This window comes from Amborella trichopoda, chromosome 9 (assembly GCF_054954075.1).
Source record: "Amborella trichopoda isolate Santa Cruz 75 chromosome 9, AtrichopodaSantaCruz75HAP2 v2.0, whole genome shotgun sequence".
Lineage (NCBI taxonomy): Eukaryota > Viridiplantae > Streptophyta > Magnoliopsida > Amborellales > Amborellaceae > Amborella > Amborella trichopoda.
Genome location: NC_142344.1, coordinates 14,270,141 through 14,287,286, shown reverse-complemented (window position 1 = coordinate 14,287,286; position 17,146 = coordinate 14,270,141). Strand labels below are relative to the sequence as shown.

Here is a 17,146-nt window from a genome sequence, read left to right as displayed (position 1 = left end):
TAATGCGCACGTGACCTCATTATCTTGAAAAATAATCTTTTTAATAAAAATTGTGATATTTTATCTATGTTAGAAATTTTGAATGCTGTAAATTATGAAAAATAAATTTATTTATTTTTCTTGTCTATTGTTAGAAATAAATATGATATTTCTGCTTTTAGTAAAATTGTGATATTCCTTTCTACTGTTTTGAATATTTAGACATTGTAAAATTCATGTGCAAATGACTGCCTTATTATTTAAAAATTGGAATTTTTGCAATTGATTATAGTATTATTGTGAAATGTTTATTTGTGGATTGATATCCCATAAATTGTGATAATTCCGTATTCTTGAATTTTTATAAGAGTTTTTCTATACACATTAAATTGGCAATTATGCTAGAATGCCTTTACAAACTGCTACCTTTCTTAATTTGAGCCTAAAATATTTGATTGGTTATTTTTGAAATGTTATAGAGAGTGACTGTTATTAATGGTTTAAGTGAAATTCATATTAATGATTTCAGTGATATGTTGAGTACATGATATTGCTGCTTTCGAATGTTTAAAGAGATTTAGAAATAATTTAAGTATGCAAGTGGACTCATCTGGTTCGCCGGTGAGGTATAAGTAGACCTATCTGGGACGCAGGTAGGGATTAAGTGGACTGATCCGGTACGTCGGTGAGGTATAAATGGACCTGCAGGGATTAAGTGGACCTATCTGGGACGTCGATAGGGATTAAGTGGACCCATCAGGACGCTGATGGGGTATATAGGTGACCTACTTGAGACGCCAGTAGAGTATTTTGTGAAATCCTTTGAATTATGCATTGACGCGTTAAAGTGTTATGTGCATTTCAATTATTCGGATTATACTTAATTATGCATTTATTGAAAGTGAAACTGTTGATGCATTTCTGTTAAGAGATCTTCTTTTTGAAAATATTGATATCTTTCAACAATGATTATTTTTAGGATTATGATAATCACTTACTGAGTAGCCAAACTCATCAAACAATGGTAAACATTTTTCAGGATAACTGCGGTTTCATTTGTGTCCTCGTCAAGATCAACTTTGAGAAGATATTGTAGTTTTGCTTAAACTTTCTTTTGTTACTTTGTAAGACCTCGCCACTGTAAATTTGTTCTATCAATAGATGTATATATGTTTTGTCTGTCACATCTCTGGGTGTGACAACAACCTAAAGAAGAGAAGCCTAATCTTGGGTTGGTCCATGCCCGTAAAAGTTGTAGGGTTTTAAATACTTAATGGGAAAAGTTTATATTAGGTTCCAACAATTACATATGCACCTCAAAAATCTATCAAAAATATTACCCTCTAATCGATCATCTCGACATTGAGATGTATGAATATGAAAAAAAAGATTTTTTGAGTCCCGGAAATAGTGCATCGTGCAACACATTATCTGGACTGTCCATTTTCAAGATTTTCGTATATTTGTAGATCTACTTGATTTTAACCATTTTTGGAATTTAAAATTTTTTAATTAGGTATGAAAATAGATTTTAAGATAATACCAATAATTTTTTATAACAAAATTACATGTTATGACAAAATTTTAAGGTGCACCTTAATTGGATTGTTTAGGGTTGCATCCTTATAGAAACCACACCCATACTTAATTTAATTAACATTATTTTAAATACTTTAGGTTTTTCATTGAAATTAGTATACATTTCAAGATTAAATTGGGCTAATCTTGGGAGTTCAGTTTCTTCCTTATATTGCAATTTAAAGAAGAGAAGCCTAATCTTGGGAGTTCAGTTTCTTCCTTAGATTGCTAGCAGTGCCAGGTGATTTTTTAATGCCTAAACACTTCGAAAACTATTGTGAATGGATCTAAAGATGAACTGAAAAACAAAGAGAAAGAAATAGAAATAACTTATCTATTGAGGCCAGTTGGCCAATGACACGTGAAACCAAGATCTGGGGCCCGTATCAAGAACATGGTTGTTTATGCCATTGCCTCTTTTTTTTTTCAATTTGGAAATTGACTGAAGTTTGACTATGAAAGATTTAATTTTGATATAAAATTTCTACGGTTTGATCGACTTGATGAGAGATATGTACGATGGAACACCTAGCGTACGAATAATTAGTGGATAGATAAACGAGTTATCAATGACAATAGGTCTACATCAATGGTCAACATTGAGCATCTACCTCTTTATCTTAGTTATAGACGACTTAACTAGACACCTACATGATGAAGTACCGTGGTGCATGTTGTTTGCATATGACATAGTTTTGATCAATAAGATCTGAAACGATGTCAACATAAAGTTAGAACTTTGGAGGGATGCTCTAAAATCCATATATTTTAAAATTAGCAGGACAAAGACATAGTATATGGAATGCAAGTTTAGTAATAATAGGATTAGAGACAAGGAAGTAGTTAATATTGACAGTTAATAAGTATAAAAATATTGCCCATTCGATATCTTGAGGCGATAATCCAGAAAAATGGAGAGATTGAAGAAGATGTCACACACAAAATTAAAGTTGGGTAGGCGAAGTGAAGATTTGTAACTAGATTTTTATGTGATCGCCGCATACCAATGAAGTTGAAGAGCAAGTTCTATAAGACAACTGTAAGATCAACTTTACTTTATGGGGCGGAATGTTGGGTAGACAAAAAACAATATACCCATAAAATAAATGTAGCAGAGATGAGGATGTTGAGATGACTGAGTAGCAAGACAAATGATAGAATTCGAAATGAATCCATTCGGGCGAATTTAAGTGTTGCCCCAATAGGCGATGAGATGAGAGAGACTAGATTTAAGTAGGCTGGCCAAGTATAATGCCTGTTGAGAGGTGTGAATTAGTTCAAATACAAAGATTGAAAAGGGTAAGGGGTAGAGCCCAAAAGGACATGGTTGAAAATATTTCGAAAAGATATGGAAACTTATGGCCTTACTGAAGGTATTACCTTTAATAGAGCAGAACGTGGATCAAATTTTGTGCAACTGACCCCAATTAATGAGGAAAAGGCTATGATGATGATAATCCTTCTGATATTAAGAAATTGGACGGTCTACACTCAATTTTAAGCTCATAGAGAGTGCATTTTCTTTTTCTTTTTAGGTTTTTGTTTTGATTTTGGGAAAGTATAAGATGAACCCATTTACCTTTAGTACAAGGTGGTCATATTAATCTAGGCCATTAGATGTGAAATTGAGTGACTGCAATTATTCCATGTACCAAACTCAAACTTTTAAAATAATTTTTCCTGAACTTTATGACACATCCAAGCCATAAAACTTCATATCGGATGGTTGTAAATAATTGTGACCATCTTGTATCAAAGGTAAAAGGTCTCATTGTATACAATCCCTTTGTTTTTTTTAACATTGGTTGCTAGTTTAAAGAGGATACATACTAAAAAATTTGAGGTCCTAAAATCACTCCTATATTAGAATTTACTCGAGGGAGGGAAAAGACTAGCTCAAGTAGTGCAAAATATTTCAGCTTACTTTAAACGAGGGAACAATATCACTTGGAAAGCCATATAGTATTGGTGAGGTATTTTGGCCAAACATGGCCATACAACCATAATAATGCACAAACTTATTTTAGTTTATAGTTTGTACAAAAACGCTTTCAGACAATCAGTGACGGCCATGTCATTGGACTTGACCAGGTCATGAAGCACTGAGATCACAAGAATAGTTTTATCATATAAGAATGCCGGGCTTCGTATAATGAGCTCTAAACTCACTGCTATTTATTGAAAAGTAATACTGGAAATGCTCTTCAACCGTAAGCCTGTACATTGCATCATGAACAATATTTAGCGAACCAACAAAGCTACATCAAGATGGAGAGAATTTAGTGATTGGCCAAACTACCTTTAGAAATAATCATCTTGCACCACCTTTGTCACCATATATCTGCCCAAAAACTCATATCCATGAGCATAGAGGGCTTCGATTTCTACCCTTTGACCTCCTTGAATCATTGCCCTCAGTTCCTCCTTATACTTGTGGTCCTTCACGCCAAACCCAAAATGTATTAGTACCTAAAAGGAACCTTGAATGTCATTGTTAAGACTATTAAATTTTTTACCAATTTCATTTAGTACCTGAAGCATATCTGAGGACATTAGGCTCTTCGCTATCTGAAGGTCCCTGGTCTTCATCATCACCTTTGAATCCTGTGGAACAAGCATAAGATCGTCGCTTCGCAAACCCAGCCACTTCACATCACAAGCTGGAAGAAGGAAAGATCAATGAAAATGATCCGCCCTTGCTTGGCAGTAATTTAAACTTTCATTTTTAAACATAACAAGTAAATTCAAAAATTTAAGTATAGCAATGGTGCTAAATACCATATCTGTAGGCCTCCAAACCCATTCCTATGCTACCAAATTTGTACGTGCACAGTATAGCCAGTCCAGCTGGATTCCTTTCGAAAATTGTAACAAATACAATCAAATGAAGACAAGCTGATAATTATACATAGAAAATTTATGGTAGGCCAGTTCATATCCTCACCAGTCAACCAGTGCCAGTATCGGGAGAGTTGGAAAAATCTTGCTCAGGCGATGGAGAAAAACCCTGTGTTGCATCAATTAAATGAAAATAACTCTACCTTCATTCCAATCTGTTTAAGTAAAAGGTGCAGAAAAGCTTCTTATGCAATTCAATCTATTTTACAGTTAAAAGAAGTCAGTGGGTAAATGCTTGAGGATGAAAGCATATCAAGAAGTAGTGAACACACAAAAAAACAAATGTTGTACAAGTGATCGGTCACCCCATGATGTATTTCAGATCCAATTGCTTAATAGCAAACTTCACCAGGTGGAGATCCTGATGGTATTAACATGGTCTGGTCAAAGTGAACATGGTCTACATTGAGATGGGAAAAGTTTCAAGAACTAAGTTGTACAAACACCAGAAGCAGTAGATGCACCTTAAACACACCCAAGAACATGATGTAGTACTTTAAAAATTGTCCACATAATTGGCATGCCTAGGAAGCCCCAGTTCCTTGGCAGAAATCCCACCCCTAAGAGGTTCTGGTTTCAAGATCCAGAAGCAACTCTGTTGAGTACAAAAATTCAAGATCCAGTGAATGGCATTTGGTACAAGACTCTTACAATTGTAATAATAACATTTAGCATTTACACTAACAGCAATGGAAGAATATTGCACAAGGGAATCATAGTTGCTGTTTATGATGATCGTCTTGAGGCCTCCTGCATGCAGCCACGGCACAATTTACAAGCAATTTTCAATATATATAGCATTTAGTCAGACTCAGCACGAGGTGTATTTTTACTATATTTACTGTTTAGTGAGTCATAGGACAATGCCTCAGTAAATTGTTATTTGTACATGTGCCTTAATTAACTAGGATGCGCAGATGAATTCCTACAATATATTTATTAAAATAAAAATAATTATTTTTGTTCTTCCAATTCTCACTCTTCCAGGGGAGAGTGGGAAACCATACAAATAGAATTAATTCACCTTAAAAAATTTTAAAAAAATTTACAACTTTTTTCAAATCAACATGCTATCCCCTGCTTGTTTTGATCCGATAATCAAAAGGGGCAATGCTAGTTTACTTAGTCAAAAACAGAAACTTTCAGTTGTACTTAGTCTAGTGAAAACCATGAAATTCTGTTTCTTCTTTTCTATAATTGGTTTCTTAACTTTAATGGTTTTTTAACTTTAAGACCAATTTTTAGTGATTTTATTAATCTATTTTCTTAAAGACTTTTCTATTTTATTTGAATTTTACAAACTTTCCCTCGTAAATCTAGCTTACAGACATACATAAATTGAAATTCATGAGCACAGAATACACACATACTCACTGTTTATTGAAATAATGATCTGATTTGCAGGGATCGTAACATACTTAACATAGTATTCACATCTGGATGAAGCGGACTCGGATTCACACATTTCATAATTATAAGCAAAATATGAGAAGCATAAGTTATATTTCGAATACCAACACTGGAGTTTAAGCAATATAAGCATGGATCTAGAGCAGATTGAAGTCAGCAATGTGTCCATTACCTCGTCGCAATATCTGGATAACCTTTGGCAGTCACTAAAATGCTTGGAATATGATTAAAAATGCGGTCTTCAGCCAGCCTCTGGAATATTGCATCCTATCCAGCAGAAACAGTTTAGGCCAAAGGGAAGCAAACCATATACATCCATTGCATGGTATAGAGTAGACAGGTTGGGCATCCACTGTCCGTTATAAGACAAGTAAATTGAGATGAACAGTAGCACTAAGTAACGGTTCTTCAACATAAGTAAGGCTCATCTACACCATCGGCTACTGGGAATGAATGCCCCTCCTGTATATGCCATACCATAACGCAAGATGCATTTGGTATACTTTCCAAGGTCAAGTACATTTAAAGCACAATCAGAGAATGCACTGCCAGGAACTGATACTGGAATGCGTTGGAAGTGCCTTTTCAATAACGAATATGTAACGAGCATTGGACTGGAAAACAAAGTTCTCTAACAAGTGCAAGTTGCCAGTGATAGCTTGACCAGCAGGCCCAAGTAAAGAACAATCCACTATTTCTTGGTTTTCCTCCTGCATGTATGATGTGTAGTAGAATGTGAAGCTCTATCTTACTCATCAGAACCTCAGAACAAGAAACATTTGGGTAAAACACATAGCTACCTGTATCAAGAGCCGCCCAACAACTGTGCCTCTGCTAGAGGGCATGAGTCCTAGACTATTGCGACTACAACATAACAAAGAAACAACATCTGAACCACAAATACGCAAATTTCTGCATTAATGATTCCACTAAGTGCACACCGACGTGAGTCGACAAAACAGAAGGCATACTTCATGTTTGCAAATCGCATTTCATGGGAGGAATTTTGACTGAATATAGTCATTTATTGATCAATCTCAAAAAAAAAGAAAAAAAAAAAAATTCTCCATATTTCAAAGCAGTTAATATGGTGGCAAATCAACAAACTAATTTACAGAGCTTTATAATTCTTGGATTGCATAGGAAAGTTACTTTCACAAAAAGTAAAGAGAAGAACAGATGATCCTTTTGTTAGACTACTAATTCTCAGATGTTGCTCATTTCAACAAAATATTAGTTTTCTTAAGACATACAATAACTTTCTTTTGAATTTTGTTCAGTTCATACACATCAGCAAATAGCCTTCTCATCCCAACTATAAGCATAGAGTTATTGCTTATTCATACGAAACTCAGTAAAAAAGCAAATTTTAGTTTGAGAAAATCAAGGGGGTCGGATAGAAGTATAATCAGAAAATTAAGGAGAAATAGTGCATAGTCATATCTTGCAGTATGTAGTATGTACCAGAGTATATTCCATATATAAAAAAGCATTGAACAGACAAAGGCAAATAATAAAGACCTTGGACAGATTTGTTAACTTGAACTTGAGAGTCAAAGTACTTGGGAGAACTGGAAAGCAACTTATAGAATAGCTCCCGTTGGGTAACCTGTTTGCCGTGAACCAGAAGCTGAAAACAGAGCTCCAGCACTTTCCACACTGCAGTAGGACATTCAAATCAAGTTATTCTTTTGTTTTTCTGCATGGAGAAACAATTCCTGAGCGATAAAGGATGTGAAAAATTGAAAGCTGCTTCAGAAATAAGAGCCCCACACGTAAATACCCAAAAACTCATGATCAATCAAATTATATGGTAACTGCAAACACTCAAATATATGAAATATCATAATGCTACCATAAAGTTAACAAATTTCACTCTCAGTCAACATGTACTAATCAAAAACCTGGATTATTCAACTTGACGGCACTATTATAAAAACTTATAGTCAAAGGAGTCTTCAAAGGAGTGCCCCCCATGACCAGGTAGATGTCTCCATATCCTAGCACCTTCATCTATGATTCACATATTTCCCCAACCTGACAGCTGTTTGATTTGCATACTAATGCTTACATGTGATGATCCACCACATTGTGTTGCCTAATTATCTAAATCATTCACACAATGGTCAGTGGATCTGTATCCATGACTCTTGCATTGATGACACTGCTGGAATCCCCATGAAATGTCAAAGGGAAAAGGAAGCCATACAGGAAACCTAAATTGGAGTCTTAGACACTGAGATCCATCACTTTGCATGTTCAAGTCAACTCCCCAATAAAATGCTATTCAGTCCGTCAGGCAAATCATATGACTCTTATACAGCACATCAGTTGTCTAGCAAGTAGAACATAAGGAACTCTATCATAAGCACATCAGATGGCCTTCTTAACACAGCACCCAAGAAGTTGCCCAGATGCATACAATAGTTTTTGTTTTTATGGAATGACGTTTCCTTACAAAAGCAATATGCATTGTGTTAAATTGATTCCGGACCTTTTGTGGCAAAGTTTCTTGGTGTAGATGTAATACAAATATAGATCAATAGTGTTTATTGAGTGAGATATACCTCTAATAAAAGTTTTTGCAACATTGATCTTCATCAGAGATATTCGACAGAGAGACTGTGAAAGGTAAATTGATGTAACATCTCCGAACAAGCTATGGCGAAACCTAGCATTCTTTGACCTTCGAGCAATCTGTAGAACCACAAATAAAGCAACATTGGCAAAGACAATTATAGTTCTATTTTTGCATATGTGATATATACATCATACCTATATGGTCGATATGTAGAATACGATAGAGACAGATTCTGAATAAGACTAACATCTTTTAGCAGGCAGCAGGCACTCAAATTTCAAACTATTCACTCTTGTTAGTTCAAAAAATTATTCGAAACCAGATGATCTGATGTAATTGGCGTTACCCGACAGCGAGTCGGGCTATGTGGGACATACCAATCAGATCTCGTGTCCTTTTAATAGGCTCAGCTCCTCTAAATCACCAGAGTGTGTGTGTGTGTGTGTGTGAGAGAGAGAGAGAAGCAAGGTTAGTCCAATGGTATTGAGAATATCTGCTAGGCAAATGACTTCTGTATTTTAAAATCTAGTAGTGTACATAAATGGCCCATAAACCTGATGCAAGATTTATCTCCTATATGATACTGGCCATCCCAACTTTACTTCATAGGGCGGAATGTTGAGCGGTCAAGAAACAACATACCCATAGAATGAGTGTAGTTTAGATGAGGATGTTGAGATGGACGAGTTGCAAGACAAGAAGGGATAGAATTCAAAATGAATACATTCAGGACAATTTAGGTGCGGCACCAATAGGCGATAAGATGAGAGAAAGTAGACTTAAGTGGGCTAGTCATGTATGTCGCAAACCCAGTGCAACACCTGTTAGGAGGTGCGAGTTGGTTTAAGTGGAATGCTCAAAAAGTAAAAAAGGTGGGCCCAAAAGGACATAGTTGGAAGTAGTGACAAAAAACATAGGGACTTACGGCCTCACTGAGGGTACGGCCCTTGATAGAGCAGAATGACGGACCAAGATTCGTATAGCCAACTCCAATTAGTTGGGAAAAGGCTTTGATGATGACGGATATTGGTCATCGATAATAAAAATGTACTAGATCAACTAGGGACATAATAGCCACCTAAAACAATATAATATAGGAAAAATTCAAGCATGTTGAAATATGTAGATTTAATAGGTTCTAAAGTATAAGTTCAAATGCAGTGATAAAAATATATTGCTTGAAGTATGAACATCTGAATATGCAGCATCCTAAGGGCTGCTCGGACAATCATATTCAATGTGACAATCTGAACCATCCAGCTAAAACAAAAAACTAAAGATTTATGATAGATTAGGCCACATCCCTTCACCCACGCATACTGGAGGAAAGACTATGCATTCAGGCTAGAAGCACATGAAGTATGAGGCTGATGATCAATATCTAAAATGCAAACCATATAATGAAGACAAAAGCATGGGACGAGGTATTAGCCCTTAAAACCTCCTAAGGAGAAGAAAGGGATCAGAATAATCATTTTTTCCTTTTGGCTGAAGAGGATTTCAAATCTAGGGTTATCTCTGATTGGCCAAATGCCCACCATTAGCAATAAATTCCAGACAAGCTCCATGCAGCATTTGACCTCCAAGCTAAGATGGTATATATTGTTGGTATATTCCAAGGAATAGTCAGGGCCCTGCATTATAGGACCTACCAGCATAGCTCATGCTTGGTGGCTCCATAAAACCGATATCCAGCCAACAGTGAAAGGGTGGATGTTATGTCCTTCATGACTTGCCTAGGCTGGATAAAGGACTGATGATTCCCATGTCTTTGAAATGGAAGGTACTCACCTATAACCAAGGGGAAGATGGTTTTGATATTAACTCTTAAGCACAACTGAGAGAGGCATTGGTTAAGCCCTCAAGATACCTTGACTGAAAACAAGATACGCGCATGCCCTTTGTGAAATTCCAGCTGACTGAGACTTAGGTTCCATAAAAAGAACAAGTTATTCCCCGTGTAAAATACAATTGTCTTTGACTCGATTTAATAAGCAACCATGGAAATTTCGGATCATTAGCCACCATAGGACCCACATTTGATAGAGAAAACCTTTGAGAGACTACAAGTTTTTGGACCACTTCTACAAGGACCTACTTTGGTAGGAATATTTTTCTATGGAAACCGACCTTTGCTTAATTTAGTGAGAACCAACTACACAGAGAACCTAATTTGGAGAGAACATACTTTAGTGAGAACCTACTCTGATAAGGGCCAAGATTAGTTATAAGCATCAAGATGAATCAATTTTCTTAACTTTCTGTGAACCAAAAGAGTATATGTTCCCAATGTACTTGAGTACCCTGCCCTTTTAGTCCTTTAAAAGGGAAAAGAACTCTGACAAAGGTGGCAGTTCTAGAGATAATTTTACCTTAGGAAAGGAAGTAAATGACAAGAGGTAGAATATGTTGTCCAGGTGTCACTTGAATGAAGCAACAGGAGGAGATACATAGTTATGGGAACCTTGTGGGTACGGTGACGATCCCGCTCCGGAACCTCGATCCCATCTCATAATTCCTATAACTTGTAGGGGCTTCGGTATTCGATTTTGGGATCTCACTCCCAAATAAAGGGGGCCACGTTGCATTCATTAGTGGAATCCAGTTCCATTTTGAAATAGATCCCCGCTCCCATCAACCATGGTTCAAGGTTTTGGTACATTAAAAACTTGGATTCTATGTTTGTGGGATCTACTTCCATTAACAGATGATACCAGGTTAGAGATTGCCATTGTCTCAAGTTCCCATTATTTAGGAATCATAAGTTCCATGATGGTAAAACCCAGTCCCTTTATTTTAGATTCTTAATTTGCACTAGGCATAGTCCAGAGTGACCCATTGTTTTAATAAGCCCTATTGTGTAAACCATCCCTCTTAGTTGTGAGAATATATAATTTATTTAAAATTTTATATTTATGATGTCCTATTGTTTTATATTCTTAAATCACAATGATGAATCGGCTTAGTTGTGAGATTAGAATATATGCTTTCATTACAAGCTTTAAAAACTAAAAAGCTTCTTGTACATCTAAGAGAGAGAGAGAGCGGGGGAGTAGTTTATCTTGTCCTCTTGCCCCTTCGGAGAGCATGCCTTTGAGAAAGCAGAGAATACTACATTAAAAGAAGATGACCCTTGAGCTGTAGGATTCTGATTTGTTAGGCACTCCGAGGCAATGCTGCACACCAAAGTTGTGTCAGGGCCTGAAGATTTAGTGGGAGGGACATGCCTTAGTAATGGACTGCTCTGACGCGTCTCATAATCAGCATCAAGGCTGTCACGTAATGCTTCTAATGCCCCAACATCATCCTCAAGGTGATAATCAGGATGAAAATCCCATCCTTTGTACTTTGCTGCATAGTATGATCGCATTCTACTTAACCTGTCATTGTAGAGAACACAAACCAATGACTCAGAGCATTGAGCATTTAACTTGTTTTGCTTAACACTGTGAATATAACTATACGTACTTCAACACCTTTCAGCACATTACGAGTTGACATAATCACTGATGTGATGCCTGGAGTAAGAAGACTCCTTTATTACTTACAAAATCACTACTCCGTTATATGATATACTTAAACTTTGATTCCTTAACCAAGGGAACTCGTACTGGCTCTACTTAACAGCCTCATTTTTATGTATAGTGGAGCTTAGATTCCTGCAAGTCAAAACATCGAATCTATTGGCATGGGATCTTGCTCCCATAAACCTAAGGATCTCATTCATTGTCTTGATCATTGTACTGATCCTAACCCCAGGGAGCTTCCACTATAAGGCTGTTCGGAGAATCTCGAACCAATCCCGCTCCTGATCCTGCTCCCATCCCCAACAACTATGAGGAGACATGTCTCTTGGATAGGGCAAAGAGGACTATCTCTAAGATACACTAGAAAGGACAAGGAACCTTCAGGAATTCAAATAGTAATGTATCTTGGGGTCCACTACAGGAACTCTTGTTCATAACATTCAATTTACCACCTGATAGGGGGAGAATATTGACCTTAATTTTAAATAGGCTTTGCCTTGAACCTCCCTTTGTATAGGCTAAGGCACTAGAAGGACTCTAGGATTGTCTAACCAAGCTGTTCAACAAGGTTTAGAAGTGCAAGGGGTTGGCTAACTAAGCTGTTCAACAAGATGTTGAGAACAAAGAAAATATCAGACAAATAGAAAACAAGCGTTCAGATATCTATTTACAAGAACAAATGAGAATTACAAAATTGTGCAAACTATCGAGAGATCAAACTTATGAGCCACATTATGAAGCTATAGGAGAGAGTGATTGAGCAAGGACTAAGGCATGAAACAAATGTATCAGAAAACCAATTATGTTTTATGCCAGGGAGGTAAAAAATGGAGGCTATTTCATACTTAAGAGACTAACTGAGAAGTTTAGGGCGAAGAGAAAAGACCTCCAAATGGTCTTTATTGATCTAAAGAAAGCTTATGATAGAATATCTAGGGATTTGATTTGGTGGGTATTGAAAAAGAAAAGAGTCTCTAGACACAACATCGACTTGGTAAAAGATATGTACGAAGGAGCACTAACTAGTGTACAAACAACTAGTGGAGAGACGAATGAGTTTTCAGTAACAATAGGTCTATTACTTATTAACTTTGCTGCTGCATGTTATTGGAGCATCTTGATCATAATGGTAGCTATTTTTGATCAATATCATCTCATTCATTGTAGTTTTGAGCCTCATGTGTTCTTGCTCCATAAGCTAGCCTCCAACACCATTCGTTGAACCCATGTTCTTCCCTAAATGTAATAACCTTGCTGCTGCGAGTTATTTGGGTGCATTAATCACAACAGTGACCAAACCTGTGCCCCACCATCATCCTATGATATGCATGACGGCCATGAACCAAGCATATGCATGAACTAGTACGTGGTCCATTCCATTGGGGCCATCATTTCTTTGATACTCGATAGTTTTGCTGCTGTATTTTATGCATATGATTGAGTCACCACAGCGGCCATTAAATTCATTTTTTATCATTTGAAGACCCGGTTGCATGACATAATAAAGTGGCTCCAGAATAGGTCACAGCTACGTGTGAACCATGTCCCCCGATTGTATGTTCGGTGCTTGTGCACATATTCTCTCTCTCTCACATTGTAATCTCCCACATGTGGTCATGATATTAAGGCCCATTTGCTTGATTGAGATCATTGTTTACAAATGATGTACTAAAGAAGTGCGGTATTTAGCTGCCCATTTTGATTGAGATTTTTAGCCCCAATCTTGTACTCTTGGAATAGGATGATAACAAGGGTTGTACCCAGTCCAAAGAGGTAATCTTTGGCAACTTGAGCATTTCCCATCAGTTGTTTTCAAGCATTTATTCATTTATTTGCCTTTTGGTTGTTTGTTGCAGCTTCATGTACCATGTACAAGTGAAGATCTTATTGAGTGCAAATTGTCCAAGTGAATGTAGTGAGCAATTGATTTGTAAGCTTCTCTTTATTTAAATTGACATGTATTGAACAAAGTGGGCGTAAGAGTCTTGTATGTATTTGAGAATTTCAGTGGGAATTGTAACTCGTAGAGCAAAAGAAAGGGTATTTTCTCCAAGGAGAGTTGAAAAGTCTGTAATGTACATGTGAATGAGAAGAGAAATTTTAATTTTCGCACCCTTGTGTAGTACCTTGTACGCTCCTTCAATATAGAATAGATCACCCATGCTTCCTTGATGAATACTATAATCTGAATTACCATGGTTCCTTGACAAAAATTATAAAAAACAAAGTAGAAAACGTAGTCCTAGGAGATCTGAAATGGCTACACCCTGATCTCCTGTTGTTGCTATCCAGTGGATGCATAAGCATGAAAATAGCTATGAATTATGTACCCAAAAAAGCAAATAGATCAACCATGCTTCCTTGATGAATATTATAATGTGAATTACCATGCTTCCTTGATCAAGATTATAAAAACCGAAGTAGCAAAACTAGTATAACCATAAAATTATCCATACATAAAATAATTCATCTTTCTTTTTCATGACTATCCTTCCAAAACACGTTCTACAATCTACAGCTTAGAAAGTTATGAATAGAATGTGTTTCAGTGATTTCTCCATACTAATGCATTAAAGTTACAGTTTAAGTTGGCGGAGAGAGCATAAGATGCATCTTACCCCATCAATCACCTATGTCAGTCATGTTCTCCACAAACTCTTTATAACTGCTATTTATCTTTTATTCGTCAGAGATACGTGCATGCTATGCATTACTCATAAGCACAGTGATCAAGACACCCTTCACAACTATTACAAATATCATAAGCAAATCAAAACAAATAACTCTACAAACAATCATACAAACAAACCATTGAGAAGTACTTAATATCACTTGCATGTTTGATGGATAATATGCTTAGACTCAAATCCCATCAAATGTGGCAGCTCTTTCTCAAAGGAATTCAAAATTAAGGGCATGTATAGCATTTTTGAAGAATAAATGATATTCAAGAAAACCAGGGCCGTTCAGTAGACAGGCATGTGGGATACACTATTTAGGTAATGCTGTCACTTTCATTTTCTCATTATCGTTAGTATCAAAACAAACATCAGTACAGAGAGAGAGAAATAGGTAGCTCAATTTAGTTTGCTTGAGGGTTAAAACTCCTTCATGGAAACTTGGCATCGCTAAAATTTGTGTTCAGACTTTAGACTCACATGGTAGTACTATCATTTTGGCTTAGCTTCTAGTCCCATAAAGTGTCACATCCAAATTTCTCAAAACAATAAGGCACACTTGAAAACTCTGAACAGGATGTACTTTAATTGATTTATTTTCTCAGAAAATTTAATAGAAGAGCTTAAAATGGAAAAAAATTCACTTCATTATTTATAATCTGTGAAGAGGCCTTTCTACCTGCCCAAAATCTCAGTTTATGTCCAACGAATTCCCTATATTATCTACCTGCCCAAAATCTCAGTTTATGTCCAACGAATTCCCTATATTATCATGCATCAATCAAAATAAGCTAGAGTTCCAGTTCCATTGGCTCACTTACGGAAAGAATTAAATCATGGCCATAGAATAGAACTTTCCATATAATCACCGAAATTAACAATCCAGTTCAAAGAAAACACAATCTTCTTCTTTTCTTCATTTTCTGATAGGAAGAAGTATGAATTAGAATACCAAAACAGAAAATTTCCAAAATCAAAATAAGATTATACAGAAACTAGAAATTATCACCTGCCTGTTACATAATCTAAAGCAAAATCAGAGAAATTGTAAGACTATAATTAGAAAACCAAAGCTACGACCGTGAATGAGTAGAGGACGTGGAAGTGGCATCCGATTCATTTACAGCAGGAGAAAGGAAATGCTACGAATAAGCATCCAACAAGTAGGGAAACGGAACTCAACTTAATGCATGCCATTAACAAATTGAGGAAAAGTGAGTGTAAGGCATTGAGAAAGAAAGAAGAAGAGGCTGACCAGTGGAAGATCGGCGACTGTTGGAGTCGGAGAAGCCAGTAGATGGAGGAATTTGAGGACTGTGGCTTCGATCCTTGCTCGTACCTGAAAAACTAAAAAATTTGTGATCATTTTTAGAGAGCGGGAAGGACTGTGGCTTCGATCCTTGCTCGCACCTGAAAAACTAAAAAAATTGTGATCATTGTTAGAGAGAGAGAGAGAGAGAGAGAGAGAGAGAGAGAGAGAGAGAGAGAGCCTCATGAGGTTGAAGGATGTCCGCTGAGCAGAGGCGTTGGTGTGAGTGGAACAAGAGGCGATTGTTGTTGCAGTGCCCATTTCCCGCCATTGAGCCCAGATAATTTATTTTGGAACTGTTAGAGTTGAATTTAAAGGATGGCTTGTATCGAAGCGTTCTAAAAAGCGTATCGCACGGTTCATGTCACCGTATTTGGACCGGCGCAGGCAGTCTAGAAATGACCAGATTTGCAAAGAGTATTTTCGGTGTTTATGTTATTTGGAAAAAGTTTATATGGAACCGAGGTTTTAAACAATCAAATTTGAGCCTATCTCAAAAATTTCATTAGAAGAGGCTGTTTTGATACTTAAATATGTTTAAATTGATCATCTCGACATCAAGATGTATAGACATGATAAAAAAATAGATTTCAAGTTTTAAAATAGTGTATTTTATAACGCATTTTTGGACCGTTAATTTTCAATAATTTCAAGTTTTTATAGATATGTTGATCTACACTATTTTTTAAGCTTTTAAACTTTATAAATAAATATAAAAATATATTATAAAGCTATCATAAAGATTTCCAGTATTGAAACTACATTTCTCGATATTATTTGAAGGTAGGCTCTAATTTGATGGTTTATAGCCTAGGCTCTATACAAACCGCACCCTTGCTATTTTGTTTGACGATTTAAAATTGACGAGCACGGTTTCTACGAGTCCACGGATTCATATGTAGAAATGCGGGCCTCTTGATAATATATTTTTGAAATGGAATTTAATCGTAATTTTTAGGAAATATATAATCTTTAATATGTAGATTATTAATATGTAAAAACTAAATAAATTTTTTAAACTAGAAATGAATTTTTTTGGAGAAATATTTGAACTGTACTTTTTTTTGGAGGACTATTATTTATGGTGTACATCTATAGTGTCTTTGGTGGATGACGTAGATATCCAAGCTTGCATAGTAACAAGTGTGGGCTTGGACGCGCTAAACAATTATCCTAAAGTCAACAC

The 17,146-nt window shown here is 36.2% G+C and overlaps 1 protein-coding gene across 12 annotated transcripts; it reads right to left on the bottom strand.

The window, feature by feature from the left end:
* Nucleotides 1–3,458: 3,458 nt before the first annotated feature.
* On the bottom strand, nucleotides 3,459–16,300 carry SPO11-2 (sporulation 11-2). Of its 12 annotated transcripts, none has more exons than XR_016041433.1 (12): nucleotides 16,142–16,294; nucleotides 15,907–15,990; nucleotides 8,433–8,562; nucleotides 7,387–7,524; nucleotides 6,666–6,754; nucleotides 6,447–6,575; nucleotides 6,038–6,132; nucleotides 4,502–4,564; nucleotides 4,336–4,404; nucleotides 4,090–4,217; nucleotides 3,857–3,996; nucleotides 3,459–3,773 (listed from the first exon to the last, which is right to left on the bottom strand). XR_016041433.1 is itself a non-coding variant. In XM_006829013.4 (12 exons), exons 1-11 carry the CDS (start codon nucleotides 16,229–16,231, stop codon nucleotides 3,859–3,861), a joined length of 1,161 nt encoding a protein of 386 aa, XP_006829076.3. In that variant the 5' UTR covers nucleotides 16,232–16,294; the 3' UTR covers nucleotides 3,459–3,773; nucleotides 3,857–3,858. The 12 variants fall into 12 exon arrangements, 6 of the variants coding, with proteins under 6 accessions (XP_006829076.3, XP_088704127.1, XP_088704128.1 ...); XM_006829013.4 differs by having other exon boundaries at nucleotides 4,336–4,412; XR_016041430.1 differs by having other exon boundaries at nucleotides 4,090–4,161; nucleotides 4,336–4,412; nucleotides 15,907–16,300.
* Between the last annotated feature and the right edge of the window lie 846 nt (nucleotides 16,301–17,146).

Coding starts and splice junctions, on each gene's coding strand:
- SPO11-2 (XM_088848001.1), bottom strand. CDS start 16,221: ATGGGCACTGCAACAACAATCGCCTCTTGTTCCACTCACACCAACGCC. Junction 6,755..7,386: donor AGTTAACAAATCTGTCCAAG/GTCTTTATTATT, acceptor TTTGTGGTTCAG/ATGTTGTTTCTTTGTTATGT. Junction 4,413..4,501: donor ATACTGGCACTGGTTGACTG/GTGAGGATATGA, acceptor AATTTTCGAAAG/GAATCCAGCTGGACTGGCTA.